This window comes from Heteronotia binoei, chromosome 1, assembly GCF_032191835.1.
Source record: "Heteronotia binoei isolate CCM8104 ecotype False Entrance Well chromosome 1, APGP_CSIRO_Hbin_v1, whole genome shotgun sequence".
NCBI lineage: Eukaryota > Metazoa > Chordata > Lepidosauria > Squamata > Gekkonidae > Heteronotia > Heteronotia binoei.
In genome coordinates, this window is record NC_083223.1 from 14,088,339 (window position 1) to 14,108,186 (window position 19,848).

Sequence of the window (19,848 nt, forward strand, 5' to 3'; positions counted from 1 at the left end):
GATGGCAATGAGTCACAGGGATTCCCGGAGTTAGTGTTGGGGGGACGACAATGAGTCACAGGGATTCCCGGAGTCACTGTTGGGGGGACGGCAATGAGTCACAGGGATTCCCGGAGTCACTGTTGGGGGGACGGCAATGAGTCACAGGGATTCCCGGAGTTAGTGTTGGGGGGACGACAATGAGTCACAGGGGTTCCCGGAGTCACTGTTGGGGGGACGGCAATGAGTCACAGGGGTTCCCAGAGTCACTGTTGGGGGGGATGGCAATGAGTCACAGGGGTTCCCGGAGTCACTGTTGTGGGGATGGCAATGAGTCACAGGGGTTCCCAGAGTCAGTGTTGGGGGGATGTCAATGAGTCACAGGGGTTCCCAGAGTCACTGTTGGCGGGATGGCAATGAGTCACAGGGATTCCTGGAATCACTGTTGGGGGGACGGCAATGAGTCACAGGGATTCCCGGAGTTAGTGTTGGGGGGACGGCAATGAGTCACAGGGGTTCCTGGAGTCAGTGTTGGGGGGATGGCAATGAGTCACAGGGATTCCCGGAGTCAGTGTTGAGGGGATGGCAATGAGTCACAGGGATTCCCGGAGTCAGTCTTGGGGGGAATGGCAATGAGTCACAGGGGTTCCCGGAGTCAGTGTTGAGGGGATGGCAATGAGTCACAGGGATTCCCGGAGTCAGTCTTGGGGGGAATGGCAATGAGTCACAGGGGTTCCCGGAGTCAGTGTTGAGGGGATGGCAATGAGTCACAGGGATTCCCGGAGTCAGTCTTGGGGGGAATGGCAATGAGTCACAGGGGTTCCCGGAGTCAGTGTTGAGGGGATGGCAATGAGTCACAGGGGTTCCCGGAGTCACTGTTGGGGTGACAGCAATGTGTCACAGGGCTTCCTGGAGTCAGTGTTAGGGGGAGCCATGAAAGAGGGAAGACTCAAAGCAATCACTGGGAGCTTGCCTGTGGAACATGGTGGCATGCAGAGAAAGCAGATGACTTCGACTGTATGCTTATCATTGGCACAGGTTTCTGTCAGGGGGCAGGGTGGGAGAGGCGATCAGCATCTCTGTAGCTGCCTCTCCCTGTTCCCAACTGTGTCATGAGACCACACTTGTCCTAGGATTGGCCCATCCTCTGGGTGAACAGTGCCCATCCCCTCCTGCCACCCTGCCTTGGCAGTATGCCAGAAGGCCGTGCTCCAGTGGAATCACCATGGTGATGGCCTCACACGCAGCCTGGGACACTTTCTCCCTTTTCCCACTCCAGCATAACTTGGCCCTTAGGGAGCCACCTAGTGGTGCCTGAACTATGTGTCAGCTGGGTGCTCAGATGCTGGCATAACTCAGGATTGCTCTGCCCATGGGAAAAGAAGAAGAAGACAAGGAAGAAGAGGAGGAGGAGACTGGATTTATACACAGTCCTTCTGTAAGCGAAGGAGTCTCAAAGTGGCTTATGATCTCCTTTCCCCTCCCCTCTCAACAGACACCCTGAGAGGTAGGTGGGGCTGAGAGAGCTCTCACAGAACTGCTCTTGAGAAGAACAGCTTTGAGAGAACTCGTGGCTGACCCAAGGTCACATCAGCAGGTGCATGTGAAGGAGTAGGAAATCAAACCTGGTTCTCCCAGATAAGAGTGCACGGACTTAACCACTATTCTAAACTGGCTCTCAAACAATTCTGAAAGTCATGCTCACCTGTTGGGAACTTCTCAGTAAGTAAAAGTTCAGTAGTTAACCTATACAATGGCAACACAACACTTTGGACACAGTAGATAATTAACTAGCTTAGCCTTCCAGATAATATTGTGCTGAACTTTCAGTCAGGAGTCAAGAGTGTTCAGACCTGTTCTGTCAACTTTCCATTTGATGAATTAGACACCACCCATTCAAACACACGGTTTTAGATGAAGCATACAGAAACTTGGGTGATATTTCTTATTAAATGCATAGACTGGGTGCTTGGTGAAAGCTTATACTGGACCACATCTATATAAACAAATCTCTTTGACTCATTTCAGGGGACAGAAACACCCCTTGATCAAATCCACTGCAAATTTCTCTGTAAACTCTACAAGCAACTTCTTGTTTCCAAGAAATGGATTGGATGGGTCCTATTTCTGTGTTGTTCCTGTTTGCCCTTACACTTGCATTCCTTTGGGAACGGAAGAATTTCTGGAAGAGCCGTAGCCAAAAGCTCCCACCAGGACCACGCCCATTACCACTTATTGGAAACCTCCACCTACTGGATCTGAAGAGGCCTCACACAACCATGATGAAGGTAACCTTCTTGTTTGTTTTGTCCTAGATCCCTGCCTTGTGCTGGTCTTGTAAGATCGAGGGACCTTAAGTTTTTCTATCCCAAATGCAAGCACTAACGTGAAGGTGAATGTATGTCATATAACTTGCTTATGTATTAATAAAATATACTTTGCTATATTATTACATGGGAAGTAATGCTGTAACCAGTCTGTTTAACTAAACCACTGCGGTGCCATGAACAAATCCATAGACTTTTACCAAGTTAAACCAAAACAAACCTTCCTCAAACCCACGTTCCCCTCAATTTTAGAAGATAATCTGATTTATTCCTGAAGAATCTATGAGGGATGGTGCCTCAGTGGTAGAGCATCTGCTTGGTAAGCAGAAGGTCCCAGGTTCAATCCCTGGCATCTCCAACTAAAAAGGGTCCACGTAAGTAGGTGTGAAAATCCTCAGCTTGAGACCCTGGAGAGCCACTGCCAGTCTGAGTAGACAATACTGACTTTGATGGACCCAGGGGTCTGATTCAGTATAAGGCAGCTTCATATATGTTCATACAATCCAGATGAAAAGAACTTCCTCTTTTATTTCTGTTCTAAGAGAACATAGTGAAAATTGAGTTGGGGTACAGGGCTCTATTAATAATAATGAAAGACAGAACATTGGAATCAAAGCTGTGTTCAAGGTAGATCATGCACCAATGAGTCAACTTGGAATCTCACTCAGATCTCTTCAGTGGGGCTTACTGCATTCTTAGGATTCCACAAATTGGAACAGAAATTAGATCTCCATAGAAACCCCAGCAGTCATACCTTGAGAGAAGAAAGGTAGTGGTGGAAAGTGCCCTCAAGTTGCAACCAATATTTCCATTTTGGTGTAGTGCTTGACTCTAATCTGGCGGAACCAGGTTTGATTCCCCATGCCTCCACATGCAGTTGCTTGTGTCATCTTGGGTGAGTCACAAGTTCTCTCAGAGAGGATCTTTAAAGAGAAGTTCTGGAAAGAGCTCTCTCAGCCTCACCTACCTCACAGGGTGTCTGTGGAGGGGAGGCGAAGGGAAAGGAGACTGCAAGCTGCTCTTCTTCCTCATTTTCTGCTTCTTCCACCAAAAGCTATAGACGGGGAAAGTCACATGTTTGAATGCTGATTTACATTTTTTTAAAAAACCTCCCTACATATAGAATACTTACATCTCAGGGGAAAATGGGCCATCTTAGGTTAAGACGCATAGAAATGTGGTCTTGGTTCTCTGGATTCTGTGTAAACCATATCTACAGGGGAATTCTTTCCTTTGGGAAAGGGCCGTGCTGGACATATTTTTATTTATTTATTTAAGATTTATATGTCGCTCACTCTGTGAGCGGACTTTATTGAACTGGACACTCCAGTATTTTCTTTTTCTGTCCCATAACAAAAACTGAGAAAATGCTAGAGATCTGCAACCAGGAAGGTCAAGCTCCATACATGTGGTCTGCCTTGCCCCTATGGCTTGATAAAGGGACAATGCCCATCCACACGCATCGTCTATTTGTACTCCATTGCACACAGGAAGGTTTGAAAGGAAGGAGAAAGAGAAGGAGGAGGAGGAGGAGGAGGAGGAGGAGGAGGAGGAGGAGGAGGAGGAGAAGAAGAAGAAGAAGAAGAAGAAGAAGAAGAAGAAGAAGAAGAAGAAGAAGAAGAAGAAGAAGAAGAAGAAGAAGAAGAAGAAGAAGAAGAAGATGATATTGGATTTATATCCCACCCTAAACTCTGAATCTCAGAGTCTCAGAGCAGTCACAATCTCATTTATCTTCTTTCCCCACAACAGACACCCGGTGAGATGGGTGGGACTGAGAGAGCTCTCAAAGAAGCTGCCCTTTCAAGGACAACTTCTGCAAGAGCTATGGCTGACCCAAGGCCATTCCAGCAGGTACAAGTGGAGGAGTGGGGAATCAAACCCCAGTTCTCCCAGATAAGAGTCCACGCACTTAACCAGTTCTCCCAGATAAGAGTCCACGCACTTAACCACTACACCAAATGGAATCTACCACTCAGCAGTCAGACAAAAGACTGACAACCCTGGCCTCTATTAACGAGACATTTCTGGCACTTTCTTGTGTGCGTATGTACATGTGTGCATGTATATATTTGATCAACACATTTTTTACCAAACGTGTCTAGTATCCTTGTTAACACCATCTAGAAAACCTAGCTAGATGATCTTTTTAAAAACTTTTTTTTTTCCTCCAAAGAAAATTGGGATAGAAAGGGCAAGAAGGTTTAGGGGAGATAACAATTCATCAAACAAAAAGTTCAGATATCATGAATAGTTACATGCAGCAAGGGAAATCAGCTCTATTAGTAAAAATACATTTTTTTCAGATATTGTTGTTCAGTCGCACAGTCGAGTCCGACTCTTTGCGACCCCATGGACCAAGTCGCGCCAGGTCCTCCACCATCTTCTGATATAACGTAGTATCCTTTTCAGATATAGCGGCAGATAATAAGGCATCATAATTACAACATCCAAATCTATAATCTCTCTTTGAAGCAATAAACAAAATGACTCAAAACAGTCGAAGAAAAATGAACAGAAACATGAAAGGTTACATCTCTTGCTTAAAGAACAAATATTAACGCTGAATTTGAGCCTTCATTATAAGCTACACATTATCTTAATCGTTCGGTGTAGTGCTTGACTCTAATCTGGCGGAACCAGGTTTGATTCCCCATGCCTCCGCATGCAGTTGCTAGTATCACCTTGGGTGAGTCACAAGTTCTCTCAGAGAGGATCTTTAAAGAGAAGTTCTTTAAAGAGAAGAAAATGAGTACAAATTATCTGTGCTCCTCATTTACCTTCATTACATTTCAGTTCTCTAAGCAGTACGGCCCTGTCTTCAGCATCCAAATGGGAACCCAGAAAATGGTCATTCTGGCAGGCTACAAGACTGTGAAGGAAGCTTTGGTGAACCAGGCAGATGCCTTTGCGGACAGGCCCGTGATGCCAGCGTTTGAAGACCTTGAACACGGCAATGGTGAGGTTCTTCTTTCTGAAGAGTAGCTAGTCTTGCTTGCTTAGGTAGAACTTTCAGCCATGGAGAGTCTCTACCAAACACGATCCATGAGATATGCAAAGTGGAGGTTCCTTATCTATAGTGCTGGGCTGGTTTAAATGGTTTTGATACAAGCACTTATGTCCCCGCCCCCCGCCCCAAAACCCCGAGGGAAAAGAACAACCCCAAGAGATTGAGATCTTGGAAACCGCAGAAGGGAAAAGGTTCAAAAACAGAGGCACAAACAGTGGCAGTGGATTCACACCTTCATCGTACCCTAACCCTCATGCAGCTCTTTTTTCCATACAGTGAAACATTCACAGTTTTTTCTATCGTCGGCAGGGCTCTTACAGTTCAAGGCCACTTGTACAGGCTAGCTCAATCTCCTCATATCTTGGAAGCTAAGCAGGGTCGGTCCTGGTTAGTACTTGGACAAAAAACCACCAAGGCAGTCCAGGGTTCCTATGCAGAGGCAGGCAATGGAAAACTACCTCTGAGCGTTTTCGCACTGACCTTAATCGGGAGCGACGTCCCTCTTCACTGCGCGGCGTCTGCGCGGATTTCGCACGAATTGCTCCGCAGAACCCGGAAGAGCCGCAAAGTCCTGCGGCTTTTGCGCCGCAAATGTAAACTGGCCAAAACCCAGTTTACATTTGCGACGCAAAAGCCACGGGACTTTGCGGCTCTTCCGGGTTCTGCGGAGCAATTCGTGCGAAATCCGCGCAGACGCTGCGCGGTGAAGAGGGACGTCGCTCCCGATTAAGGTCAGTGCGAAAACGCTCTCTGTTCGTCTCTTGCTTTCAGAACCCCATGAGGTTTCCATCAGATGGCTGTGTCTGAACGACACGTTACACGCACACAGAGCACAGTGTCCCATCCCTGTGTAATGAGTAGGGAGGCTGGTTGCAGGGATAGAGAAAAGGAAGGGGTAGACGTATTGAAGTTCACGTCATGGGAAGAGGGACAATCATGATGGAAGAGTGTTCTATCCCTGGCCTGAAATAAAATTTAATTGTACAGCCAGCAAGAACAGACTAGATGGGGTAAAACTGCAACCTATCTCTGAAGCAGGTGGAATTCTGGGAAATCTTCACAGCCCTAGTAGGGTGACCTAGAAACATGCCTGGTTATATGGATAGGAGCTGGCTCAGCTCTCAGGGACAAACAATTGGACCCTGCAAACATTTTATTTCTTTTATGTATTTCTGTCGTTGCTAATGTCTTTGTCAAGCCTGATATTTCTAAGCGCTGGTTTAAACATACCTTTCTTCCCTTCTCCCCCCATTCTCTCACTTCTCTCCTCCTTCCTATGAATGCATAATAAATCTCTCTGCTTTCAAGATGTGTAAGGTAACCTTGTATTCACAATGTAAAATGCCTCTCCCCCAGATTCTCACAGCAATGTCTTATCAGCTAGTAGAGAATGTGTGAGAAACGGAGATGTTAACATTCCTTAGGCATCAAAGGGGTAATAGCTAGTAGCCTTTGAACCTTCAACTCAATTTGCATCTTTATGTTATTCTTTTGAAGTTATCTGTAACCCTGTCTTTTGAAGTAGCCTATAAGATACTATGCAACACTGTGTTCAGTATTACTTCCAAGATATCTGTCCTTGGAGCAAGTCATGGAGTTTCAATAAAACAAGTCTTTGATTTAAAACAAAAGCTTGATTATTTCGAAATATCGATGCTTGACAGTCTTGCAATGAAACAAGGAACTTATCTCTCTTCTACCCCCCCCCCTTTCCCAATTTTACTTCTGATTAGTAGGTGAATGTTTTAGTTTCTCCAACAAGGCTGATGGGTCATCTGTAGTCCACGAGCCAAACGCTGAAGAATCGACTGCTGTTCTGCACATCAATATAATATATATTTCTCTGCAGGTGTTGTTTTTGCTAATGGAGAGAACTGGAAAGTGATGAGACGATTTACGCTAACCACGTTAAGGGACTACGGAATGGGCAAGAAGACCATAGAAGACAAAATTGTTGAGGAGTGCCACTTCCTAATACAGAAGTTTGAATCTTTTAAAGGTGAGTTTTGTGTAATGGAACAAATGACACCCACTCCTATTTGCCGATAGGGTTGCCAAGTCCAATTCAAGAAATATCTAGGGACTTTGGGGGTGGAGCCAGGAACAAGGTTGCGATAAGCATAATTGAATTCCAAAGGGAGCCCTGGCCATCAGATCTAAAGGGACTGCACACCTTTTCAATGCCTTCCCTCCAATGGAAATAATGAAGGATAGGGGCACCTTCTTTGAGGGCTCATAGAATTGCACCCCCTGGTCCAATCCTTTTGAAACTTGGAGGGTACTTTGGGGTGAGGCACCAAATGCTATGCTGCAAATTTGGTGTGTCTATCTCAAACGACAGCCCTGCCCAGCCTTAGATACCTGTGAATCCATTCTCCATTGTTCCCTATGGGAATCGTTCTCCATAGGGAATAATGGCATGCCCAGCATACATTTCCTTTCTCCTCCCCCCACACTTTCTTATGACCCTGAAGCAGGAGGAGGGCCTCCAAACTGGGGGATCTCCTGCCCCCCCCCCCCCGGAGATTGGCAACCCTAGTCTCCTGGTTGTTCTGAAGCCTATTGGGATAGCCTCTTAAAGAGGCAGTATACAACAGTGAGTTAACTTTGTATCTTTGCTTTTCTTCATGTGGTCCATACACACTGCAGAACCTTCTGGATCAGCACCGAATGGATGAGAAATGCTAACCAAGCTTAGGCAACCTAATGAAGGAGGCTCAATTAATATTGATGTTGATTCTGTAACATCACATCTTAATTGTAATATTTGTTCTGTAGGGAAACCGTTTGAGACTACTATGATTATGAATTCTGCTGTTGCCAATATTATAGTAACAATATTACTTGGCAAGCGATTTGAATATGAAGATCAAACATTTATAAGATTACTGAATTTGATGAATGAAAACATCCGCCTCATGGGACAGCCCTCAGTCATGGTAAACTATTTAAAAGTTGGTTTTAAAATGGTTGAAATGCCAGAAGAAACAGTACAGGCAGGACTGTGTACATATTTATGCCTTTAAAAAGATTCACTACAAAACAGCTACAAAACTTCTTCGGAGAGACCTGCAACTTATTTGAAATTTTTAGGAAAATATATGGAACGGTTGTTTCAGACCTGTGCCACTTTAAGTGTTACCAGGGCCTCAGACAACACTTGTCGCTTGCGGCTGCTTGAAGAAATAGATTTTAAAAGATGTTGATGTCACACACAGGGTGATGTCACTTGTGGTTATGCCTGGAAGTGATGTCACAGCTCATGCAGTGCCAGCAACCCACCCCCTGTGTCACCATTCCTAATCCCTTGGTGGTTGTACACAGGAGTCATTTCATAGAAAAAGAGGTGCTGGAGTTCATTATCACAACTCATTTGAAAAGCATTTTTGCATATGCCCCACACCCCTGACATCACCAGTAGGTGTTCTTAATTATATCAGCTCAGCATCTACCTCAAAATGCTTCTTGAATTCCAATTGTCATAATCAAACCCTACTCCCATCATACTTTGTAAATTACTTTCTCCAAAGTGGCCACAATGGCATGAGGAGGATTTCCATCCGTCTGCTTTGTCTGTTTTGGTTATTTTTCCCTTTTTTGTGTGGGGGGAAATATTAGAAATTTTTATCAAATCTTAAAATTCAGCAAAATTCTTACAGGGAGTATGAACAATGGAGTCCAGAAACAAATATATATATATATGGGGAGGGGGGGTAAGAAAGAAAGATCTCTTGCCCAAAATGAGGCCTGATTGTTAGGGCTGCCAAGTTCCCGGGCCAAGCAAGGGTTCTCCCACCCGGGAGGTTCTCAACCTGCCAGCCCACATTGGGCCGGCAGGGGGATCCTCGCCCGATGTCGCCGGCACAAAGACATCACCCTTCCTTCCTGGCCCCCTTCCTGGACCGCGACGACCTAGCAACAGTGATCCATGCTACGGTCACCTCGAGGTTGGATTACTGCAATGCCCTCTACATGGGGCTGCCCCTGTGCCGGACCCGGAAATTGCAGCTGGTGCAGAATGCCGCGGCCCGGCTGTTATTGGGCCTCCCAAGGTGGGGGCACATTCGGCCGGGTCTTCGGGCTCTGCACTGGCTTCCAATAATATACCGGGTCCGGTACAAGGTGCTGGTCATTACCTTTAAAGCCCTATATGGCCTGGGACCTGCCTACCTGAAGGACCGTCTCTCCCCACACGTTCCCCAGAGAGTACTGAGGTCTGGGACGCAAAACCTTCTCACCATCCCCGGGCCCAAAGAAGTCCGTCTCAAGACAACCAGAGACAGGGCCTTTTCCACAATGGCCCCCACATGGTGGAACCAGCTGCCGGAAGAGGTGAGGGCCCTGCGGGATCTTACTCAGTTCCGCAGGGCCTGTAAGACAAGCCTCTTCCGGCTAGCCTACGCCTGACTAGATTAATGTAGCTTATCAGACCTTAGTGAAATATACGGTATAGTTTTAATGTTAAGATTTTATGGTTTTTAAATGCTTTGACTTTTTAATTGTAATAATTTTGCACTTTGTTTATTGTTTTATCATTTGTTGTGAGCCGCCCTGAGCCATTTTATGGGAGGGGCGGGATATAAGTCATAGAATAAATAAATAAATCACCCAGAAGTGATGTCATTGTGTCGGCAACGTCAAGCACACGCCGGTCTAGGAGCATCCAGGAAAACTCTATGGTGTTCCCGGATGCGCTAGCAATTTGGGAGGGAAAACTCTATGGTACCATATGAAAACCATAGGGTACCATAGAGTTTTCCTCCAAAATTGCTAGAGTGTCCGGGAAAACCATAGAGTTTTCCTGGATGATCCTAGACCGGCGTGTGCGCGACGTTGCCGACATGATGACGTAACTTCTGGCCGCAGACAGCGGGGACTTGGCAACCTTACTGGTTGTACACCTTGGTAACCCTAATCACTGCAGTGCTTGGAATACACCAAGAGAGTTTGGGTGGTACAGCGTCATGGGAGATTTTTAAACATCTTTGAGATTTCTGCCTCAGCTGTCAGATTTGGGAATTTCTCAATCTTTTCTTTCTCATATTTTCTCATTTTAGCTATACAACATGTTCCCTGCTCTGGGTTTTCTTTTTGGTGGTCTCAAGTCTGTCCTTAAGAACAGGGATAAACTGTACGACTTCATACAGGCCACCTTCATCGAACACCTCAAAGAACTGGATGTGAATGACCAGAGGAGCTTCATCGATGCTTTTCTAATCCAACAGCAAGAGGTAAACATGCCCATAATCAGAGGTGAACTTCTCTCACCCACTGAATTAAATCGAGGGGGATAGATAGCCACAGGGTGGAATTCTGGCAGGAGCTGCTTTGCATATTAGGCCACACACCCCTGATGTAGCCAATCCTCCTAGAGCTTACAAGGCTCTTTTTCGTAAGCTCGTGGAGGATTGGCTACATCAGGGGTGTGTGGCCTAATATGCAAAGGAGCTCCTGCTAGAATTCCACCCCTGGATAGCCATGTTGGTCTGAAGCAAGAGAACAAAGTTAGAGTCCCATGGCACCTTTCAGACCAATAAGGTTTTTTCAAGATATGAGCTTTTGCTTGCACACTCATTTCCTCAGATAGATTCCGTTATCTGAGGAAGTGTGAGTGCACACTAAAGCTCCTACCTTGAATAAAACATTACTGGCCTTAAAAGTGCCTCTGGAGTTTGTTCTATTGGTTTAAAGTCTTTTTAATATTTGAATGCCAGTCCCGCTGGCATAGTCAGACCACATGGTCAAGATGAGCTCAGCAGTCTGTCCTCTTCTAAGGACCATGTTGTGTCCTAGGCTCAAATGGGAGAACTGTTACTTTTGGAGGGAAGCTGAACAAGCCAAAGCTTGTACTCCACACCAGGGTTCCAGAGAAGGCCTAAGCGTGCCCAATCAGGGGAAGGATTGAAACATAAGTAGCCAATCAACATCTAGGCTCATACTGTACCCTGATAGGCCCTTAGGCCCCTGTAAATAGCCAATCCATGTACATAGTTAAGGACCAATCAGAAGGGGGCAAGAATTGTATAAAGGAGCGGGAGGTTTGAATAGAGCTCAGTCTGTGTTGGTGTTCCTGAAGTAAAGCTTGCTGAAATCACTCTCCGACTCTGGTCTCTTACTGCGCCAACCCCAGTACTTTACAGACCAACACCAAGGCTCGGCCCAGACCGGCATTTTAAGCCAGCACATGGATGGGATGTGGGTGGACCAAAAAAGCATAATTAAACACGCACATCTGCCTCCCATCCCGCTCCTACACTCACCCCATCCTAGTCCCACCGGAAAAAGCTACTACTTCCGAAGCGGTAGCAAATTTTTGCCTCTTACAGCATCCACCTCAGCGGGTGTCTGCATGCCAGAGCACACGCGCGAGGTGCATTGCAGTGTGAAGCCACCAGTCTGCCCCAAGCTGCTTCCGGCTTTAAAAATATTTTAAAAATTGATTCCAAGTACATAGAAGAAGAAGAAGGCATTGGATTTATATTCAACTCTCCACTCACAGCGGCTCACAATCTCCTTTTCTGCCTCCCCCACAACAAACACCCTGTGAGGTAGGTGGGGCTAAGAGGCTCTCTCAGAAGCTACGCTTTCAAGGACAACCTCTGCCAGAGCGATGGCTGACCCAAGGCCATCCCAGCAGCTGCAAGTGGAGGAGTGGGGAATCTAACCCGGTTCTCCCGGATAAGAGTCCACACACTTAACCACTACACCAAACTGGCTCTCTTTTATTCAAGGTATAGGCACATGGGCGCACGTGTGCATGACCAATAAAATGAATTTTAATAAAAGAAATCCAAACCAAGCTATAGGGATTGTGCAGGACAGCTGTCTGACCGCACCATAGCATGTCCTGGGTGAGATACAGGCGCTTTGTGGGGGAGCATGTGGATGGGCTTCCACCACACCATTTTGAGCCAGCTCGATTTGGGATGGCCCAATTTGAGAGCCAGTTTGGTGTAGTGGTTAAGTACGTGGTTAAGTTCTCTTATCTGGGAGAACCGGGTTTGATTCCCCACTCCTCCACTTGCAGCTGCTGGAATGGCCTTGGGACAGCCATAGCTATCTGCTGGAATGGCCTTGGGACAGCCATAGCAGGAGTTGTCCTTGAAAGGGCAGCTGCTGTAAGAGCCTTCTCAGCCCCAGTCATCTCCCAGGGTGTCTGTTGTGGGAGGAGAAAATAAAGGCGATTGTGAGCCGCTCTGAGTCTCTGATTCAGAGAGAAGGGCGGGGTATGTTAGAGAATTTATACGCAGCAGAAGATACTGAAGAAGAGGGACATGGAACACAGGGATGAATAGACAAGAGAGACAACTGTATGCAACAGTGGAATATATTTACCAGGACAGTATCCAATATTTAATGTCGTTGCCAACAGGGTATAAATCTGCAATTCTTCTTCTTCCCATGTGCCCCAAGCTGCCAGTCTGGACCCAGCTCAAGAGTCCCTTTCTCCTTGGAGCAAGGACTTTTATTAAACCTGTGTCTCCACCCATTTTATATTACTGTCTCCACCGCTTTTGACCTGGTCTGCCCAGGTCACACAGGTGGACCCTGAGACACCCAGGTGCATCCTGGGGGCCCTCCTGGAAGGCATTCTGGGAAATCTCTAGGAGTTACCTAGAAATTCCCAACACCAAATCCCTCAGTTAACTTTGTTAGCCAAGTCCTGTGGCTGGTCATTATTGTATAGTAGGTTCAAAGCATCGAAGAGACGAGGTAGCAGTAAAGCATAGTGGTAGCTGGCTGTACTACAAGTTTGAGAACTAGGCCAACGGGGCCAAACTTATATACCCCCCTGGGTTCCTACGTAAGCACGTTATTGGGTCATTTAAACCGGCGGGGGCTTGTGATTGGTCCAGGGCTGCAGAGATTTGGATCCTGCAGCCCATTGTTCCCAAGTCCCCAAGCTCAGTCCGTATGGCTCCAATTATCCAGGCAGGACCGCCCAAAGTCTTCTCTTGAGTCCACATACATAACAGTAATTGACGTAGCTCTTGTGCTTCCAGAGAAAAGAGGAAAAACAATGACAATTTTTAAACTGGGGGCGGGGAGGTCTTCACAGTGCTCTTCTTCATTCATAAGAGCTCCTGGTCTTCTCAGGGCTTTTATTCTTGCAAGAGTGAATGCCTGTTCAGCTATGTTTATGAGAAGTAAAAGGTAAAGGTAGTCCTCTGTGCAAGCACCAATCATTTTCGACTCTGGGGTGACGTTTCTTTCACAACATTTTCAGGACATACTTTTTACAAGGTGGTTTGCCATTGCCTTCCCCAGTCATCTACACTTTCCCCCCAGCAAGCTGAGTACTCATTTTACCAACCTCAGAAGGATGGAAGGCTGAGTCAACCTGGAGCCGGCTACCTGAACCAGCTTCCACTGGGATTGAACTCAGGTCATGAGCAGAGGGCTCCAACTGCAGTACTGCAGCTTAAGCTTTTTGCAAATTCCCTGCTCTGATAGGATTTGTTCTCTTTTGCTTGGTAGAATAGATACAGTCTCTCATATCCCAAGCTCAGATTTTCTTTCATTTTACTGTTGTTTGTGGATTTCTACTATTCTAATCCAAGCAGAGTGGTTCCATTTCAGATCAAAATCCTAATAGAATTCTGGATGTTACAAAAATAATTCCTTTTGTCTTTTTAGAAATAGAGATCGTATGTAGCAGGGAAAGTCCTGTGTTGTCCAATTAATAGTAAATCATACTCACAAACGAGGTCTGAGGCAAGGTCAGGAAACAGCTTCTTTATTTAACGTGCATAAGCGCTCTATACACGGGCTTCAGACCCGAGGGTCTGAGCAATGATTACAGTTACCTGCCATCCCTTATAGGGGGTCTCCACCCACTCACTACCTTAAAACACCCATGTTCTCCAGTTCCCTGGGAGGATGTCCACGTCATACTTCAACCACCTTTTGTGTTGTTTACCGGCTCCCTGAGCCCCTGTTAGGGCTCCTGTTTGTCCCCTGTTTCCTTATATAGAATTATTTCACACATACTTTCCTGCTCCATTGCTAGCACCTGCCGCAGTTCCTTTTATGCTTCTTACTGGCGCTTTCACCCTGCGGTTTTGGAAAGGGCAATGACCTTTCGTAGTTCCCCTTTCTCTCAACAAGCTAAAACTCCTCTGCTTAAACTGTCCTAGAAGATTATTTCCTAAAAGTACTGTTATTTAATTCTAGCATCACCAAGCCATACATATTGATTAGGTATTGGTATTGATTTTGGCCTGATGCCACAATCGCAAGTGAAATTTCAGGTTGTTATACTGCTTAAGGCATTGAGCCATATAGTTTTAATTGGAGAAAAGAAAGGAAAGGAGGAGAGAAGAGAAGAGAATGAAGGAATGTTTTATTTCACCTTATCTCCTAGGAAAAGAACAAGAACCAGAGCAATGCATTTTTCCACAATGAAAACCTAAAAGCTCTTGTGGAAAACTTATTTGGCGCTGGCATGGACACCACTTCGACTACCTTGCGTTGGGGCCTGTTGCTGATGATGAAGTACCCTGAAATTCAGAGTAAGTCTTTTCCATTGGTTGGTTTCCATTATTCCAGGATATCTGGATTCCGGTTATGCATAGCGATAAGAATGGGGGGAAACATGAGATTGCTGTTGAGTTAAACTTCTGCATTTTGTGTGATAAGGGATGCTCTGGATTCCATTATGTATAGAGGTAAGAACAGAAAATAAACTGAGATTGCTGTTGGATGTTACCAAAACGAGGGAGTACAAGAAGAACCAAAGAGAAGTCTAGATCCAGGCGGGCAGCCGTGTTGGTCTGAAGTAGTAGACCAAAATAGCAGTCAAGTTGCAACTTTAAGACCAACTTAGTTTTATTCAGAACGTAAGCTTTTGTGTGCTCTAAGCACACTTCATCAGACGAGGAATCCGGTACAATTTGGCCAAAAGACCACAATAACAATAAACAGGGCTCTTTTTCTAGCAGGAGCTCCTCTGCATATTAGGCCACGCCCCTCTGATGTAGCCAATCCTCCTGGAGCTTACAGTAGTTCCCTGTAAGAAGAACCCTGTAAGCTCCAGGAGGATTGGCTACATCATGGGGGCGTGGCCTAATATGCAGAGGAGCTCCTGCCAGAAAAAAAAGCCCTGACAATAAATGAGATACTTCCTGTTTTTCCCCATCTAGTGTAATGTTATAGAAGGGGTGGGTTGAATTCTCTTCTAAAGTTGCATCTGTTGTGCCCTTCCCCAAGATTCCCATCATGTTTAGAGAGTGACCATTCACTCTTACTCTCTTGGGAACAAACTGGACATCACAATGGCCATGGAGAAGATTTTGGCAACTTAATGGAAATCAGTGAAGGGGCAGAGAAGTAGGGGGGTCCTCACCAGCAATCTACTACTGTCCCTTCCATTTTCCACCTGTGTGCATATAGTAAACCAGAGTTCATTTCAATATTGTATTCAGTTAAAGCAAAAGGGGATGGAAAGGGAAAAGGGGAAAAAAGGAAAAACCAGAGTTTCTTTAATTCCCAAAGGTTGGATTAAAGAATAGATAATATGTCTCCAATTTCACCAGTGGCCATGATTCAAATAATTTTCTGTAAAGTAAATTGCTATCTGGTTGTTTTGCAGTCTGCATACTCCTCCATAATCAAATTTCTTCCTGCATCCATTTCTTCCTCTGGTTGTTGTTTGAATTGTGATTTCTGCATGGAAAACCTTATTCCTGAGGTTATTTCTTTTCTCATCCCCTGTACCTCTTCCAAGAAGACAAGGAGCTCAAAGTCAAAGCCTCTTGAGTGAAGGAGATAAAATTGTGACTGAGCCGATTAAATTGGAAGGAGATATGATTGAATTGCTGGAAAACTGACACAACTGTCTCACCGGCAAGGAGACACTGATTTCCTTTAAATTTCAGTTTAAAAGTCTTTTTGAGAATTCAATCCACATACCTTGCTCTCACACAGGTGGGTTGGCTTCCCTTCCTGTGATAATTTAGGAGAAGAAGGATGAACCCTGAAATAACAATTTGAGGGTTACCAAGGAGATAAATCTTGCTCTATTTCTATGTTCTCATGCTTATTTTATGAGGAAAGAGCAGAGAAAGTTGATATTCTACTTACAGATTTCTTGAATTATATCAATTCATCAATTCTTAATTGCTTAGTAATCTTTGCTAGTGATCACAGATCTGAGCTCATCCTCCTTTGTTTTTCCTCCCCATCTTATGAGAATTTAAAATTAACAAATTTCCAGACAAAAACAAGGTTCTACGACCACGGGAAGTTTGAATGCGCCTTTCATGAAAAAAAAATATTAAAATAATGAGGGTGTACTAAAACAGCCTTAGAAGCAGAGAGCTTCAAAGCTTACTATACATCAAGATGCCATCTTTCCCTCTCCTTGTGATGGAAAGTAGCAATTTTCAAACTAGTATAAACTTTTGTAGAGTTATTTTCATTGGGCTGATTCTACACTTCACTATGGTGGGTAGTTCTAGAGAGATCATGGGTCTGAAAGAGGAGTCCTCAGCTCCTCATGATATTCTTGGGCATTTATAGCAGTAGTTTGTGGAGGAATGTGGGGAAGAAAGGAATTCTTTGATGCCGGAACCATAGAAGGAACAGGAAAATCTTGATGTTTATCGCCACTGTTAATGTTTTTCGCCACTGTTCATGAAGGCAATCGATTTCAAATTTGAATGCAGTGCTTCCAATCTGGTTAGCATATGAGATTGATCAGCCATTGGCCATTCCTCACAAGAGTGCTATCTATACCAACTAGGTAAAGATGGCTTTTGAAGTTCTTGGTTAAAATTGGTTGATGACAAGCTACAGATAATTGGGCTTTCCCTTGAGCTCTTTAACCAAATGGACTATTCTTATGCATATAAATTGATCCCATCTAGTACCTTACATTTTGTTAAATTGAGTACTGGCTGCAAAGCTTGAAGGATATGCTCCTTGTATTGTATAGGTATTTCAGTCCCAAAGTCTCTGCCTGCACTGCAAATGTTTAACAGTTCTTTAAGTATAGAATACTTTTCTCCAAGGCTAGATTAAATGCCTTGCCATTAGGAGAATTAACAGGTAGATTCAAAGGAATGTATTTTTCCGAGTGGCTATGAGACTGTAAATCCAGTGATTTTTACATCATTTGGCAATTTATCATAGAATGTAATTAGTATAATTTGGCTCGTGATAAATGGAGTCAAATCTCTGCTTCTCCTGACCAATCACCAGTTCAATTGATCCAATGATATTCTAATAATAATAATAAGTTTTATTTATATCCCGCCCTCCCCGCCGAAGCAGGCTCAGGACGGCTAACAAGACATGGTGCGTACCATGATTAATTATACAATTCATAAAAAGATACAGTTAAAATACAGTTAAAAAGTTACATAAAATTATAAAACCATAGTAAATTAAAGGTGCTACATTCGGTGGGGTGTCTATCCAGATGGCTAGATGTCACATTCAGAGTTCCCTGTAGGCTTGTTGGAAGAGGGTAGTTTTGCAAGCCCTGCGGAATTGGTTAAGGTCCCGCAGGGCTCGCACTTCCTCCGGTAGCTGATTCCACCAGTGGGGAGCCATTACTGAGAAGGCCTGCTCCCTCGTTACTTTCAGTGTGGCCTCCTTTGGTCCAGGTCTAGCACGGGAATGTATATAGTTGGCTCCGTTGAGTAGTCTTAGTTTAACCGTTACCATTCTGTAACCTGAATAAAGAGCTTCGATCAACTGCAACTCAGCCTCTTCATGTATCAAACCCACTATTTAACAGTGTCTCAGTTTGCTGTAAGTGATAGACTAATACAGGCAAAAAACCCCGGATACTTATTCTGATTTAGAAGCAAAATATTGCCCTCCAAGAAGCAACAATTCTGTTATTCCCACAACAAATGCCCCTGGATAAATCAATGTTTTCTGAAGTCTGCTTAATGTCTCCCTACTCCAAATTCAAAACTTCCGAGTGAGTTCCACCCTCTTTCTCTCTCACTCTTGAGGTCACTTGGATATCACAGCCCAAGGCTGAGCAGAGAGGTGTCCTCCATCACCAAATCCCTGACTGCAGGCACTTTTCCAAGAGCAGAATGCTAGATCCATTCATACTAACTAAGTTGGCCCCAGTATACCTAGAGAGTAATTCAAATTTGAAACAAATTTCATTCGAGGGAAAATATTCTGTTCTCTCAGAGAAAGTGCAAGAAGAAATAACAGAAGTGATCGGATCAGCTCAGCCGCGGATAGAACACCGAGCAAAATTGCCCTACACAGATGCGGTGATCCACGAAGTTCAGAGGTTTGGTAATATTTTCCCTAGTGGAGTGCCACGTGCCACCAATGCAGATGTCACTCTTGGAGACTACTTCATCCCAAAGGTGATCTTTGCTTTACATTCATTGCTTAGCTGAATAGGGCACATTTGTGAATTTGTTGCAACACAGAATAAGAGAGCCAGTTAATGAAGTTCTTCTACGTCCCATATATTTGTCTTGTGGGGAAAAAAATGGGAATGTGTTTGATTTTGCCTGGATTAAGCCAAAAATTTCAAACTCTAGAAAAACTGTCCATCCAAGTAATTTTTTTTTTCTTCCATTGCATTTGAATTCTCGTGTAGCTCTGTTTGTAAGATGGCATTTTCTTAGTCTGAAGGACAGCTAATGTATTTGGTGGACCATCTTCATTTTCTTCAATAACTCATTGCTTTGCCTTTTCAGGGAACACTTATCATCCCATTATTGCACTCAGTGCTGTACGATGAATCTGAGTGGGAGAAACCCTTTAAATTCTATCCTGAGCACTTCCTTGATGCTGAAGGAAAGTTTGTTAAGAGAGAGGCTTTCCTACCTTTCTCTGCAGGTAACTCCTTTTAATTAATCACTGTGGGTTTAATTAACAGATCATGTCCCCAAACCCATTTACTTGGAAGAACACCATCACAGCTACCCATTTCTCAATTATTCACTCAAGATTAGTGTTTTCCTCAATACCCTTAATCATGGTGTTCCTATGTTCTTCAGTAAACTTTATGTTAACCTTCTTGTGTTTGATGGTAAATTACTTTGGCCATCATTCTATGGGGGAAATGGTACAAAAGTACGATAATAAACAGGGCTGCCCTGTCCCTTGTTCATTGTCACAGGTCGGCGAGTGTGTGCTGGAGAGACCCTTGCCAAAATGGAGCTCTTCCTCTTCTTTGTGAGTCTCCTGCAGAGATTCACTTTCCAACCAGCCCCTGGGACTTCTAAAGAAGATCTGGACCTGACTCCTGTAGTTGGGCTCACAGCACCTCCAATGGCCTTCAGAATCTGTGCTTTGCCGCATTCTTAACATCCCACCATGCTTAGTTCTTTCTGAACACCATCTTCCTCTTCTGCACCTTTTTTCTTAATAAGGACATTTCAGATTCAACAAAACCAGACTATGGTTGGTCACAAACATTTGTGTTTCAAATCCTTCTTTGGATCCTCTATAACCATGGTCTCCAGCCTTTTTGGGCCCAGGGAATGGCCCCAGGGCCAGCCCGCCCCCCGCAACCCCAGGGCCTGCAGGGTGGGGGCACTTAATTTAGTC

The 19,848-nt window shown here is 44.7% G+C and overlaps 1 protein-coding gene across 1 annotated transcript; it reads left to right on the plus strand.

Annotated features, from left to right (window-relative positions):
• Positions 1 to 1,904: 1,904 nt before the first annotated feature.
• On the plus strand, positions 1,905 to 19,620 carry LOC132566182 (cytochrome P450 2K6-like). The gene is made up of 9 exons (XM_060230951.1): positions 1,905 to 2,267; positions 5,100 to 5,262; positions 7,163 to 7,312; positions 8,092 to 8,252; positions 10,371 to 10,544; positions 14,678 to 14,825; positions 18,469 to 18,653; positions 18,993 to 19,134; positions 19,418 to 19,620. The coding sequence occupies exons 1-9, from the start codon at positions 2,085 to 2,087 to the stop codon at positions 19,603 to 19,605; spliced, it is 1,494 nt and encodes a 497-aa protein (XP_060086934.1). The 5' UTR covers positions 1,905 to 2,084; the 3' UTR covers positions 19,606 to 19,620.
• Positions 19,621 to 19,848: the final 228 nt, after the last annotated feature.